Below are 15,851 nucleotides of genomic sequence, written 5' to 3'. Positions count from 1 at the left end.
AAGGCAATTCATGAAAAAATAAAGAAATTAATCTCTGCAGAACAATTTTCAAACACGTCCTGTGGCTAATAATTGTTGGATTTTGAGGGAAAAAGGATAAGGTATGAAGTGTTCAAGGTGGCTTTCAGTCAGCATCCTGGCACATGTAAATTATTATCAGCAAACACAAGATGTTGTCACTGGAATGTTCAATATAGTTCATTTCAGTTTTTGCAACCTTTATCGGGCAAACATTTGAATCAGGATTGTGCGTTCCTAATCTGGAGCCCCAAAGGGTTTTCTGGGAGAGACTGGATTAGCTTGACACTTCTCTTTCCCAACAAACTGAACCCAAACAGAACTAAAAAAAAGTGCAAAATAAAGCCAAAATCCACACAGGTGATTTCAGTAAGTCCAGCAGTTCCATAAGCTCCACTGTTTAGAAATCATATAGTTTAAGTTGACTAATAAAAGATTTTCGGGAATGGAAGGGGGGCCTCAAAAGAATTGTGTAGGGTCTTCAGCATTGTGTGTATCATACATTATATTTTTTGATGTTAAATTGTATTTTGAAGATCTCTAGTTTCATTAGGTAGAAGCATTATATTATCAACTTATCTGTGTACAGTTGACAAGCAAAGGTACCTTATTCAGTTATATTCACAGCATGTCTCATCAAGGTTGAAAAGAAAATATAGCCAATCTGTTAAAATTTAACCAAAACAGATTTAGACCAATTATTGTACATGGTCATCAGAATCTTCAAAAGACACTCAAAAATACATGTCCTGGTCTTCTGTTGTAGGTTATGCTACATAATGGCTTTACTCCGAATAACGATGATTATGAACTTTGTGCCAGAGTAGAAAATATGATGCTTCCACCCGAAGGTTATTTTGGAATCTCTGCAGCGACTGGTGGTCTTGCAGGTGAGTTTCTAGCATAAACATAATGTGCATTTTTTTCAAGACCTGCAGAAAAGTTTGTTTTAGGTAGTAAGTTAACTCATTACAAATTTCACAATTGGACTTTCACATGTTGATTTGTTCTTCACAGATGATCATGACGTCTTGTCCTTTCTGACATTCAGACTTTTGGAACCTGGCAAGCCAGTGGTAAGATTTAAAATGAACGTTAATTGAAAAAAGCTGCATGATATGTGCAAATACAAGATGCAACAGTGTATTAACTGAAAATTAAGAATATGAGTAAATTCTGAAGTAGTAATAAATTGAAGGAGAATGGGAACACTGAAAATGAGCATGTTTTGGCGACTTGCTTGTAGAGGATGTTTTTCCTAATATTGTTTTATTACAATCAGGTACAACCTTCTTTTGCTTGAAGCTAGTATATATTTGATTCATTTCTTTTTTAAAAAATAGGTGATTTTAATGCAAACATGGAAATTAGGGGCAGGAATAGACCATTCAGCCTTTCGAACCTGATCCACCATTTGTTATTATGGCTCATTATCCAACTCAATACCCTGTTCCTGCTTTCTCCCCATACTTTTTAATGCCTTTATATCTTAGTCATTGAAAGCATTTCAATGTTTTGGCCACAGAGAGTGGTCGAAGCTGAGAATTCCAAAGGCTCACCACTCCCTGGATGAAGAAATTTCTCCTCATTTCAGTCCGAAGTGGCCTACTATTTATTCTTTGACTGTGTCCTCTGGTTCTGGATTCCCTGGTCATCAGTAACATACTTCATCCATTTTACCCTGTCTAGATCTGTTGTAATTTTCTGTTTGAGTTCATCGCCTGCCACAACCTCATTCTTCTAAACCCCAGTGAATATAGTCTGAAAAAATGCAGTCTCTTTTTTCATAATCCATTCCTGCTATCCCAGGAATCAATTTGATAAACCTTTGTTGCAGTCTCCACAGCCAGAACATCTATCCATGTGAGACCAAAGCTGCACGTAGTACTTCAAGGCCTTGGTGAAACCACATCTGTACAATTGCAACAACACACACTCCTCTTGCCGAGATACCATTTGCTGCCTGCACCTGAATACGTTCACTCAGCAACTGGTATACAAGTTCAGCCAGGTGTTGTCAAATCTCCCTCACCCCCACCTCCTCTTGCCAACCTATTGCCTTTCAAATAATCTGCCTTCCTGTTTTTGCTGCCACCTTGAATACTCTTACATTTATTCACGTCATCTAGCATGTATTTGACCACTCGTTCAACTTATCCAAATCACACTGAAGCCTCTCTGCATTTTTCTCACCATTCAATTTTCCATGCAGCCTTGAGTTGTGGAGATAAGCATTTAGTTCCCTCCTCTAAACCATTAATGATATTCATTGTCTAGCAAATTAAATTTTTGAATTGCCTGAATGGACTAACTAATTACACTTCATGTACTGAGTAAAACGTTTAAATAATAAATTGCTTGACCTTTGGAATTGCCTGTAAAATATTACAGTAATAATGGACTTTGAACCATTATTGTCATCCTAATGATCTCCTAATTTTTGTTTCAGATTTATTTTCACTTATTCTGATTTCCTTAATTGTTCTTTCAGTGCTATTAGTGTTTTGAATGGGAGGGACTGCCTGTTTAACTGTTTACTGCAAATTAGTATTGAAGGGAAATATAAACATTCAACTAAAAACTGAAAGAAATGCTAATGCTGGAAATCAGAAACAAATGCAGAAATCCTGATAGATTATCTGTTTTGAGTTTATAAGATCCAGCTATAAACACCAAACCAATTTATTCCTGGAGCAAAAGCACAAATTGCTGGAAAAGCTCAGCAGGACTAGTAGCATCTGTGGATAGAAATCAGAGTTAATGTTTCAGGTCCAGTGACCATTCCTCAGAAACTATAGCAACTAGGAAGACTTTTTTAATGCAGAAAATGCTGCCAAACCTGCTGTGCTTTTCCAACAATTTGTCTTTTGTTCTGGGAATCAATTGGTTTGTATTTCTAGCTGGATCTTGTAAACTCAGATCCTGGAGACAGAGCAGCTATGGCAGCAGGGCAGTTGTAGTTCACTGTGCAGGAATGTGGCTGAAAGCTCAAGCTCTGATTTGGGATGACCAAATATATGACAAGTTAAAATGAGGCTGGAAGGCTTTCCTAGCTTTAATTAGAGGGAGACATCTCCGAGAAAATGCACAATGTAAAAGTTTCCAACTGGGAAAGGAAAAGATCAGTAGTGAACCCTTGAGTGAAGAATTGCTTTGGACTGATTGTGTCTGGGAAAATTGAATGTCTACTTAAATGAAAGTTTAAAATATTCTTAAGTTCTATTTTGCAGTTGTGCTAAAAAGGAACGTTCTGCCGTATGCTTTAAAGTATAAGTTACTTCCAAAAGGTGGTTAGTCAATTGTGCTTTTTAGCCTGACAGGTGCTGGAAAAGCACAGCAAGTCAGGCTGCATCTGAGGAGCAGGAAAATTGACGTTTCGGGCAAAAGCCCTTCGTCAGGAATAGAGCTCTATTCGTCTATTCCTGATGAAGGGCTTTAGCCCGAAACATCAATTTTCCTGCTCCTCGGATGCTGCCTGACCTGCTGTGCTTTTCCAGCACCACTCTGATCTAGACTCTGGTTTCCAGCATTTGCAGTCCTTGTTTTTACCTTTTTTAGCCTGACGGTTAAGTCTTAAAACATGTTAATATAAATAACTTATTTCTTATCCTTTCAGTTAGTAACTGGAAGTCTAAACTTTTAAAAAATATTTTCGAATCACCTTACTCAGATTTCCTTTTCTTTTATTCACTCTGGGATGTGGGCCTCGCTGGCTGGCTAGTGTTTATTGTCTGTCCATTAATGCCTTTGAGAAAGTAGTGGTGAGCTGCTGCCTTGAAATACTGCGATCCTTGTGCTGTAAATAGCTGTTTTCAGACCTAGCTTATCCTGAGTGTTGGTGGTTGAGGCAGTGGATTCTTGTGGATGTGGTGCCAGTCAAGCAAGTTGCTTTGTTCTGAATGCTTTGTGGGCGGCACGGTGGCACAGTGGTTAGCACTGCTGCCTCACAGCGCCTGAGACCCGGGTTCAATTCCCGACTCAGGCGACTGACTGTGTGGAGTTTGCACATTCTCCCCGTGTCTGCGTGGGTTTCCTCCGGGTGCTCCGGTTTCCTCCCACAGTCCAAAGATGTGCGGGTCAGGTGAATTGGCCATGCTAAATTGCCCGTAGTGTTAGGTAAGGGGTATATGTAGGGTAGGGATATGGGTGGGTTGCGCTTCGGCGGGTCGGTGTGGACTTGTTTCCACACTGTAAGTAATCTAATCTATTCTAATCTAAACACTCTGCATGTGTCAAGCTGCTTAAATGTTTATTGGTATTACATCCATCCAGTCAAGTAGGGGAGTATTTTATCATCCTCCCGTGCCTTTGAGATGGATGAAGGGCTTATGTTAGAAATGTTGAATGTTCTGCTCCTGAAAGGTTGCCTGTGCTTTTCTAGCACCACACTTTTTGACTCCGATGGTGGACCGGCTTTGGGTTATTCACTGCAGTATTCCTTGTGTTTGTCATACACTTGTAGCCATCTTTTATTTGTATGGCTAGTCCAGTTGAATTTCTGACCAATAGTAACCTCCAGGATGTTGACAGTGGGGCATTCATTAATGATAAAACTATTGCATATCAAAGATCAAGCACCTGAGCAAGTGGGAGTTGAATCCAAAGCTCCTTGCTCAGGGGTGAGGATATTTCTCCTGTTCTTCAAGAGCCCTTAATTTATTTATTTTTTAAGTTACCACTCACTATGGCGACCTTTATGATTTTGGCAGTTGAGCTATTGAGCAGTAGAATTGAAGAATTCCAAAGCAGTAGTCAGCTGCAGAACTGAAGCATGAAATTAGAATGCTATTTATTTGCTCTACTACCCTGTACTATCTAAGTAAGCTGTATAATCTCAAATTTGCGCAAGTTGTGTTATGCTGAAGGCATTGGTGGAGAGATTGCATCTGACCTGACCTCAATGTTCAAGGTTGCACAAGTATGAATTCCACGCCAGCATACCTAATATGAGTGTAAGCTGTAGCAACTACCATGTGGAAGAAAAAAAAATCCATATTCTTATTAATTAATACTAGAAAAATAATTATTTTTTTCAAATTTATAGTGAATATAGCTGTAAGTGAAGGCACGTATCCATTTTTAAGTCTGGAAGTTAATGGTAATTGCTTGGATAAAATCAACGCAACAGTGTATTACTGAAACATTCTATTTTTGGCATATAATTGCTCTTTACCTAATAATCCTTTTGAATTTTGCAATCTGTACTTTGATTTTTTTCTTTGGAAAATGCATTTAGTGTTTCAATCTCAGACAATACAAGTTATTACTGCATTTATTTGCTGCATTTTCACAACCATTTTGTGCAAATAGGAGGGAAACCAGATCTGTTAGCAGTCATAGGGTCTTTTAAGAACATTAGAATTTTGGCTTCAAAGAATGAACTGTTATCAATGGCTAAATTAATATCTCATTCTAGTTAACACCACATATCTGAATTCAAACTTTTTTTTCTCCATACTTCTTCCCCAGTGTTAACAGCTTATTCTAAGATCTTATTCCCCAATATGAACAATGCTGTCCTCAGTGCAAATCCATAAAAACTACTCTATTTATTGTCCATTATACCACTTCACTGCTTTGTTGGTTGAAGTCAGCTGATTCAGCAGACTGTAAATTGAATTGGGGTTGTCCTTTTACAGGTATGATTTGATACACTGTCTCATGATTTATTTAGTTATCAAGCCATGGTTGACTGTAAATATTTTTCTAATGAGCATTCTTGTGCTTTATACTCATTTGCAGAACTATGGAACTGTTGTTCCTCTGTACAGTTGCTGTGGCAATGTAACTAACTCATAAGTAGTTCTGTTTGCAGAGCTGGGAAATTGTGTTGCAGACGTTTCGTCCCCTGTCTAGGTGACATCCTCAGTGCTTGGGAGCCTCCTGTGAAGCGCTTCTGTGATCTTTTCTCCGGCATTTGTAGTGGTTTGAATCTGCCACTTCTGGTTGTCAGTTCCAGCTGTCAGTTGCAGTGGTCGGTATATTGGGTCCAGGTCAATGTGCTTATTGATTGAATCTGTGGATGAGTGCCATGCCTCTAGGAATTCCCTGGCTGTTCTCTGTTTGGCTTGTCTTATAATAGTAGTGTTGTCCCAGTCGAATTCATGTTGTTTGTCATCTGCGTGTGTGGCTACTAAGGATAGCTGGTCATGTCGTTTCGTGGCTAGTTGGTTAAAATCTTCTCACAAACTTTAAACTCATAAGTAACTTAGCCAGTGTGATTTTTGAATTAATGTCCCTATATTACACTCTAAAATGGAAAAAATTATTGATATCTGATTATAGGAGCCTGCTGATTTGACAATTCCCCAAGAAGAAAAAGAGAAATATCGAGAGGAGTATGAAAATTTCCAACAGGAACTTGATAAAAAGAAAGAAGAGTTTCAAAAAGATCATCCTGATATGCAAGGAGAAGCAGGTTGGGAGGATTTTTTTTGTTTTTTAAAAGAAAACAATCTGGTTTCATCTTGGTGAACTGTTGGGTTTCGCAATCTTGTCATTTATAGTTGAAGGAAATGTTTCTAATTTTAATGTAAATTATTTTTCCCTGAACGGAGGGGTACTGGGTGAGCTGAGTTTTATGTCTCTGATTAATGCGATAGCGTTTATCGAAAACTTCCAGGCACAAATTACATCACTTAAAAGTCCATCCTTCAAGTGCATGTCAGAAGACTGTATTGTGTCCCCATTTTATTTCTACAATTTCAGATATCCAAAATATTTGCCTTTGTACTGTACCACATTCTCTATTATATTCGTAATTATTAGAGTTGAATCTAAACTCTGTTGTAATACAACACTTCTAAAGTTGCTAAGCAGTTTCAATACCATTATCAGATTGACCACTGATAATTATCAGTATATTGACAGGTTTTTTGTTCTTGCACAATCTTGTCTTTCCCTATGTTTGCAAATTTCTGAACAGAGAGTGATGAGAAGTGCTGAGCATTTTTATATCCCTCTTTAACTCAGCTCAATATAACACTGTAAGTAAAAAATGAGGTCTGCAGATGCTGGAGATCACAGCTGCAAATGTGTTGCTGGTCAAAGCACAGCAGGCCAGGCAGCATCTCAGGAATAGAGAATTCGACGTTTCGAGCATAAGCCCTTCATCAGGAATAAGAGAGAGAGAGAGCCAAGCAGGCTAAGATAAAGGGTAGGGAGGAGGGACTAGGGGGAGGGGCAATGGAGGTGGGATAGGTGGAAGGAGGTCAAGGTGAGGGTGATAGGCCGGAGTGGGGTGGGGGCGGAGAGGTCAGGAAGAGGATTGCAGGTTAGGAGGGCGGTGCTGAGTTGAGGGAACCGACTGAGACAAGGTGGGGGGAGGGGAAATGAGGAAACTGGAGAAATCTTTGGCCCTATTACAAGCCTCACTAAAATTTACTGATTGCATAGGTCAGAGAATTAATTTAGAAACTACTTGCTTTGTGTGATACCACTTCTCACTTAAAAAAAACATTACTGCCCTAAGAGAAGTCTCAAAAGAAATTTCTTGAAAGGACTCCAATTGTCATTTGACAATCTACTTACGAATGTAGAACTTCAATCCAGTAGTTCATAAACTGCTGTTAGGTTCTGATCTCCAGCGTCTGCAGTCCTCACTTTCCACTAGTTGATTTTAAACGTTACTGCAAACCCTCTTCCAAGGATGCCTACCTTGAAGTTCTCCTCTCTCTATATCATCTTCTCCCTCACTCCTTTCTGACTTATCACCTTCTCCCTCACCTTCATTTACCTATTGCATTCTCAGCTACCTTCCCCCTAGCTGCAACCCTCCTCTCATTTATGTCTGTCCCCCAGCCTACAAGCTTTAGTCCTGATGAAGTGCTTAAGCCCGAAATGTCAATTCTCCTGCTTCTTGGGTGCTGCCTGACCACCTGTGCTTTTTCCAGCACCACACTCTTGATCCTGTTGAAATGGTTCTACTTTTAAGAGATTTTTAAACTGTATCTAAATATCTAATCTTTTTTCAGGTCTGTGAGTTAATTTTACTTTTATGGCAGGAAGTCTTATTGGAAAGAACATTTAACAGTAATTTAGGAACATACTGTCCTGGATTTGGGTTTGGTGGCTGAGCTGGAAGGTTCGTTTTCAGACATTTTGTCACCATACAAGGTAACATCTTCAGTGAGCCTCTGAATAAAGCACCAGTGGTGGTGCCTGCTTTCTATTTATATGTTGGAGATTCCTTGGGTTGGTGATGTCATTTCCTGTTCTTTTTCTCAGGGGTGGTAAATGGGATCCAAGTCAGTGTGTTGATAAAAGTCCCAGTTGGATCCCATTTACCACCCCCTGAGGAAAAGAGCAGGAAGTGACAACACCATAGGAAATGATATCACTAACCAAGGAAACTCCAACACATAAATAGAAAGCAGGCTACACCACCAGTGCTTCATTCAGCGGTTCACTGAAGATGTTACCTAGTTTTCAGACATTTTATCACCATACGATCATTCCAGCTCAGCCAGCAAATCTACATCCAAAACCTCAATTTGAGCTACAAATCTTCTCAAACATACTGTCCATTAATTGTCTAATAATTTTAAAATAGTTGGTCAAACATTGGTATTTGCAATCCTAAACTGAGAGTTTCTCTTGAGTATGTTTTGTAGTGAATGTAAATCATTATGTAAATAGAAAATAGTAAATACATTCAAGTATATGGAATACAACAAAATTCATTTACATTACTGTAGCAGATATATTTGAAACTGTGAATGAACGAGAATTGAGACAAATCTTTGAAGGTCAGAATCGCATCCACCTTGAAATCAAACAGTTGAACAAACAACTCAACATGATTCTGGATGAACAAAGGAGGTATGTCTCCTTAGTGACAGAGGAAATGGCAAAGAGGGGGACAAATACAGCACCACAAGCAGGACAGGTATGTACTGCAGTATATGGTTCTAGGTTGTTATTTCAAAATAAAAGTTGTACTCCAAATGCCTAATTTGGAGGAGATAAAGGGCTGAGTGGTAAACTATCAGCAGTGACTCAATGACAGCACTCGTGCAAAGTTAATTCACTTGTGTTTTATACATATCAATTTCACATTTGCTCTTTGAGCTGAAAAAAAAACTGTCTTCTGTGTCCACAACTTGGTGTTGATTTGGCAGTATAACTAGGACAGGTCCAACCCTCCAATCCGGCACCACCTTCTTGAACTTACCCTACCTGTTCATCTTCCTTCCGACCTATCCGCTCCACCCTCCACTCTGACCTATCACCATCATCCCCACCTTCATCTATCTATCTCATTCCCAGCTACCTTCCCTCCCCATCCCACCCAACTTCCATTTATCTCTGCGCCCACCCCACCCCCAAAACCACCCCATTCCTGATGAAGAGCTTATGCTCGAAATGTAAACTCTCCTGCTCCTCTGCTGCCTGACCAGCTGCACTTTCCCAGCATCACACCTTTTGACTCTGAGTATAACTAGGACAGCCTATGAAAACAACCGATAGCTTCAAGAGATTCTAGGGGCAGAGGTGAGTGTAGTGGCCACTGCTAAGGAGAAAATGCTGGTGAAGCTGAAAGGTATGAAGGTGGATAAATAACCTGAACCAGATGGACTGCATCCCAGAATTCTGCAGGAGGTAACTGAAGACATTGTAGAAAATTTGGTAATCTTTCAGCATTTATTGAAATCAACCAGGGAGAACAAAATTATGCAAATATTTTCTGGTCTGTTTGCATACTGCTTATTTCAGTGGCTTTGTGTAATGCGTGAGTGAGGAGATTAGCTACTCAAGTGTATCCGTTAAAAGAATTCAACTTTTGTCTTTCCTTTGTTTTTAAAGTTTGAGTTCACTTCTCTCTACTACTCTCCTGCATAGCAGTAAAGAAAAATCAGGTTTAATTCAGCAGGAACTGGGTGAAGCTTTTGCTGCAGTTGCCCATCAATATGTGTTAACATCCAATTTGGTGAATCGTCAGCAAGACATTTCTATTTCGAGACCTAATGTCCTTCTGTAACAACTAATTCAGTGTAAATTGGAATCCTTGTGGACACGTTTTGAGTGGTGCATCAGTGCTAGAGTGAGATTGAATCAAACTTCACTTACAAAAGTGAATTCCCATTCATTCCAATAGTCTAGTTAGGATTCATCTTCTCATTTAGAAGTACAAGGTACAGTATCTTTCTGATCATGTAGCATTTGCGTATCTGTGAAAAACAACTTTTCTACAATAACGATTGAAGGAAGTTTCAGATCCCTTTGGAGATTTGACAAATTAGGAAGAAAACATCCCTGAAAGATGTTTGTGTATTGTCTGTATAAATAAGCAGCTCACTTTAACAACACACTTGGCACAATAATTGCTTAACACTTATTCACAAAGATGTGTATTTGAGTTGATGAAATTATGGCCTTTGCCCAGATTTATTTGTTAAAATATTGTCAGTTATCATTAAAATTTAATATCTAGTTGCACACAGCCAACAAATAACATAAGGATTTTGGGACAGAATTTCAGATAATCTGATGTTACGAGTTGTGGAAGAAATGGACTGTGATGTATGATTAGGCCCTTGTTCTGAAATGATACAGTCTGTCCTTATTTTCATATTTCCAATGAGTTTTTCCATTTACATTTCTGATACCCACTAAATAGACAGTTGTTCGGGCTACAGGGCCTTTAACTGGTGTTAATAACAAACTTAGATGAGAATTTTGCTTTATTAGTGCAGCTGTAGGTAGTTATTATAATAAGAATGTTGACGTGTTCCGATGCAACAAAGGTCATTGATAAGAAATGTTTTTGGAGGTTTGCTGTGTACTAACAATAAAATATAAGAAGGGAGTCATTACTCTTTTGCTTAAGCTGCTTTATATATTGTCTGTTTAAAGCTTGCTTTAACGTTTTTTTTCCTGTTTTTCTATTCCAGCTCCCTCCAGGCGAACTTGACAATATTATGAGATACCAGCAAGAGGTGCTTAGACATGTTGGTGAATTGAAGTGAGTGACGAATGGTTTCCAAAAATAATTTTGTTGATGTGAAGCTTGCCTATTTAATGTTTAAAGTCCAGTGTATTATGAGGATTTAAATCTTGTGTTCAGAGATTCTATCTTGTGTGTGCAGCGAGTTGCTGAGAAAATGTTTTTCAGGACATCCAAAAGAATTTGAATTTACAAGTTAAACATTAGTATTCTTGCAAATGTCCTGATGAGTGCAAGATGAAAAGCTTTGATTAAAATGTCTCCTTTTTTATTTGCTTTTAGCCATGTTCAAATTCTGTACTATTAAACGACTGTTTGTGTATAGTATAGACCCCAACCCCTCCCAACTATAGACCTTCTTTCAATGGAGAAAGAGGTTTCCTGATGAAGGGCTTATGCCCAAAATGTCGAATTTCCTGTTCCTTGGATACTGCCTGACCTGCTGCGCTTTTCCAGCAACACATTTTCGGAAAGAGGTTTCACCCTTGACCAGAAATGTAACTAGCCCCCTGGCAATAAGATATTAGGTCAGTGGTTGGATACTCCTGAGGAGGTTGACTCTCTCTCTCCTCCTGATTTCCCAAAGCCTTTTCATGACCTACAAGGTCCAAGTCACCTTGCCTGGAGTAGTGCAGCTTCAGCAGGACTCAAAAAAACTTGACAGCATCCAGGACAAAGTAGCCCTTTAGTTTAGCACCACATCCATCACTGGGGCATTGTAGCTTCAGTGGATAACATTTGTAAGATGTACTGCAGCTATTTACCAAGGCTTCATTGATAGCACCTTATGAACCAGTGATATATATTGCCTATAAGGATAAGAACTGCATGTATATCGGAAGACCATTTGTTTGACCCAAACCATATATCATCTAAACTCTTAAATGGATTGCTAATCTTTCATTAACACTAGTCAAAATCCTGAAACTCCCTTGCAGAACAGCACTATCGGAGTCTTCCTGTACACTGACTGTGGTAGCCCAAAGAGAGCCTCACATTCTCGAGAGAAAGTAGACTGGATGGTAAATGCTGTCATTTCTAGTGATGTCTACTTTTGAAATAATTTAAACACAAACAACTTCCCACCATAAATGTTCTGGTGAAGAGTCAGTGGAATTGAAAAGTTGATTCTACTTTCTTCCCATTGATGCCAGCAGACCTCCTGAGTTGCTGCAGCAATTTCTGTTTGTATTTCAGATTGCCAGCATCCACAGTTCTTTGTTTTTTTTTAGATTAGACTTACAGTGTGGAAACAGGCCCTTCGGCCCAACAAGTCCACACCGACCCGCAGAAGCGAAACCCACCCATACCCCTACATTTACCCCTTACCTAACACTACGGGCAATTTAGCATGGCCAATTCACCTGAGCCGCACATCTTTGGACTGTGGGAGGAAACCAGAGCACCCGGAGGAAACCCACGCAGACACGGGGAGAACGTGCAAACTCCACACAGTCACTCACCTGAGTCGGGAAATGAACCCGGGTCTCAGGTGCTGTGAGGCAGCATTACTGTTATACCTTTTAAAGAAGAGTGGGGATCTTTTCAACTTTCTAGTATTAATACTTAGTGTTCCTTTTGGTGAAAAGTTATTCCACTTCATGAGTAACATTGTAAGGAATCAATTCAATCAATAAGGAATGTAAAAAGAAGTGCCAACATTACCAGTCATACTTGTGCTTTCATGTGAAGCATGTTACTTAAACGAGGTCTTCTATTGAAAGCATTCCTACCTCTGGCTCAGAAGATCCACCTTTCAATCCTGTGACGGGACTTATTGGTAATAGAATACACATTTTGAAATGTGGCTAAATAGGTCAGTTATCAGCATATACATTCTTCCAATGTGCCTAAGAGCAGTAGAATTTCCTGGTCATCCATCCTGCAGAAGACATTGGCAAACCACTGCAGTATTTTGCCATAAGTGTACACCATTCCACTGGAAGATTTTGGCACAATCCTCAAAATAAGGACTGAACAGATTTTTTTTGAACAAGCTAACTGAGCCAATTGTAAGTCTGACGACTGATCTTAAATAGTTTGTAATTATAACTTTTGGCCACCCTAGATTATTTGGCAACTGCTGCCAATCAGAATCATATTTGACATTATATTTCTGGGTTTTGCACATTTGTGGCCAGTTGAGTACCACCCTTAGTGTTCCTGTTATGAACACCTAAAATGGCATGCTGCTCGAGGTAAACTTTCATCCATCAAGATCAGATGGTTGCTTGCTGTGTATACCTCACTCCCTTTTTCAGAGAATCCCTATAGTAGGCCATTTGGCCCAAGTCCACACCAACCCTCCAAAGAGTATCCCACCCAGACCCATTCCCCTACCATATTACTCAACATTTTCCCTTGACTAACACACCTAGCTTACACATCCCTGAGCACTGGGAAATTTGGATGGCCAATTCACCTAACCTGCACATCTTTGGACTGTGGGAGGAAACTGGAGCACCTGGAGGAAACCCGTGCAGATACAGGAAGAATCTGCAAACTCCACACACAGTCTCAAGAGTCTGGAATTGAACCTGGATCCCTGGCACTGTGAGGCAGCAGTGCTAACAACTGAGATACCATGCATTTTTGGCCTAAGAGCACCACTTTCCTATCTAGTGTTTGTCTACCTCCAAGTTACTCAAAGGATGAGGTATCCCAAATATTTGAGCAATGACTGAAGCTAGCCATTTCATGTTGCTACTATGTGGAAGCAATGTAAGACCATAAGACATAGGAGTGGAAGTGAGGCCATTCGGCCCATCAAGTCCACTCCGCCATTCAATCATGGCTGATGGGCATTTCAACTCCACTTTCCCGTATTCTCCCCTTAATTCCTCGAGACATCAAGAATCAATCAATCTCTGCCTTGAAGACGTTTAGTGTCCCGGCCTCCACTGCACCCTGTGGCAATGAATTCCACAGGCCCACCGCTCTCTGGCTGAAGAAATGTCTCTGCATTTCTGTTCTGAATTGACCCCCTCTAATTTTAAGGCTGTGTCCATGGGTCCTCGCCTAACGGAAAAAAAATTCCTAGCATCCACTCTTTCCAAGCCATGTAATATCTTGTAAGTTTCTATTAAGGCTCCCCTTAATCTTCTAAACTCCAATGAATACAATCCAAGGATCCTCAGCCGTTCCTCGTATGTTAGACCAACCGTTCCAGGGATCATCCATGTGAATCTCCGCTGGACACGTTCCAGTGCCAGTATGTCCTTCCTGATGTGTGGGACCAAAACTGGACACAGTATTCTAAATGAGGCCTAATCAGAGCTTTATAAAGTCTCAGTAGCACAACGGTGCTTTTATAATCCAACCCTCTTGAGATAAGTGACAGCATTGCATTCGCTTTCTTAATCACAGACTCAACTGCATGTTTACCTTTAGAGAATCCTCGACTAACACTCCCAGATCCCTTTGTACTTTGGCTTTACGAATTTTCTCACCGTTTAGAATGTAGTCTATGCTTTTATTCTTTTTTCCAAAGTGCAAGACCTTGCATTTGCTCACGTTGAGTTCCATCAGCCATTTCCTGGATCCTTCTGCAGCCTCCCCACTTCCTCAGTACTACCTGCCTGTCCACCTAACTTCGTACCATCGGCAAACATCACTAGAATGCTCCCAGTCCTTCATCCAGATCATTAGTGAACAGCTGCGGCCCCAACACTGAACCCTGCGGGACACTGCTTGTCACTGGCTGCCATTCCGAAAAAGAACCTTTTATCCCAACTTTTTGCCTTCTGTCAGACAACCAATCCTCAATCCATACCAGTAGCTCACCTCGAACACCATGGGCCCTCACCTTGCTCAGCAGCCTCCCGTGTGGCACCTTATCAAAGGCCTTTTGGAAGTCTAGATAGACCACATCCACTGGGTTTCCCTGATCTAACCTACTTGTCACCTCTTCAAAGAATTCCAACAGGTTTGTCAGGCACGACCTCCCCTTACTAAATCCATGTTGACTTGTTCTAATCCGACTCTGCTCTTCTAAGAATTTAGAAACCTCATCCTTAATGATGGATTCTAGAATTTTACCAACAACCGAGGTAAGGCTAATTGGCCTATAATTTTCCATCTTTTGTCTTGATCCTTTCTCGAACAAGGGGGTTACAACAGCGATTTTCCAATCATCCGGGACTTTCCCTGACTCCAGTGACTTTTGAAAAATCTCAACCAATGCCTCCGCTATTTCCTCAGCCACCCCTCTCAGAACCCTAGGATGTATCCCATCGGGGCCAGGAGATTTATCAATTTTAGGACCTTTTAGCTTTTCTAGCACTTTCTCTTTTGTAACGGCAACCATACTCAACTCAGCCCCCTGACTCCCTTTAATTATTGGGATATTACTCATGTCTTCCACTGTGAAAACTGACGCAAAGTAAATTCTCCTGCTATTTCCTTATCTCCCATCACTAGGCTTCCAGCATCAGTTTGAAGGGCCCAATGTCTGTTTTTACCTGTCGTTTGTTTCTTATGTATTGAAAGAAACTTTTACTATCATTTCTAATATTACTGGCTAGCCTACCTTCATATTTGATCCTCTCCTTCCTTATTACTCTCTTTGTTATCCTCTGTTTGTTTTTGTAGCCTTCCCAAATCTTCTGATTTCCCAATGCTCTTGGCCACTTTATAGGATCTCTCTTTTTCTTTAATACATGAGTGCTATTTCTCTCTAACCTGATGTGACATTTTCCCTACCACAAAAATTAGCATGATTTTTAAATGCTATGCTGGTCTAATGCCAGGTCAGCATTTTGTCCCAATTGAAGCCCTCAACGCCTTCATCTTTTTTTCTTATAGCTACCTGTCCTAATATGTGTGCATGTGGATTTGGGTTAAATTTTGTATAATTATGTCTGAGAGTTTGGCGGAGGCAGATACACTC

At 40.1% G+C, this 15,851-nt stretch overlaps 1 protein-coding gene across 1 annotated transcript in view; it reads left to right on the top strand.

Annotated features, from left to right (window-relative positions):
* The window catches only part of lman1 (lectin, mannose-binding, 1), a 61,495-nt gene that overhangs the window by 21,849 nt on the left and 23,795 nt on the right, over positions 1-15,851 (top strand). Inside the window, exons 6-10 of the mRNA XM_060853481.1 lie at positions 785-908; positions 1,036-1,094; positions 6,304-6,436; positions 8,715-8,905; positions 10,911-10,981. Of these exons, the coding sequence (XP_060709464.1) occupies positions 785-908; positions 1,036-1,094; positions 6,304-6,436; positions 8,715-8,905; positions 10,911-10,981 (578 nt within the window). The remainder of the gene's footprint in view (positions 1-784; positions 909-1,035; positions 1,095-6,303; positions 6,437-8,714; positions 8,906-10,910; positions 10,982-15,851) is intronic.

This window comes from Hemiscyllium ocellatum, chromosome 1, assembly GCF_020745735.1.
Source record: "Hemiscyllium ocellatum isolate sHemOce1 chromosome 1, sHemOce1.pat.X.cur, whole genome shotgun sequence".
NCBI lineage: Eukaryota > Metazoa > Chordata > Chondrichthyes > Orectolobiformes > Hemiscylliidae > Hemiscyllium > Hemiscyllium ocellatum.
The sequence above is the reverse complement of the archived record's forward strand: the minus strand, read 5'-3'. Positions and strand labels throughout refer to the sequence as shown.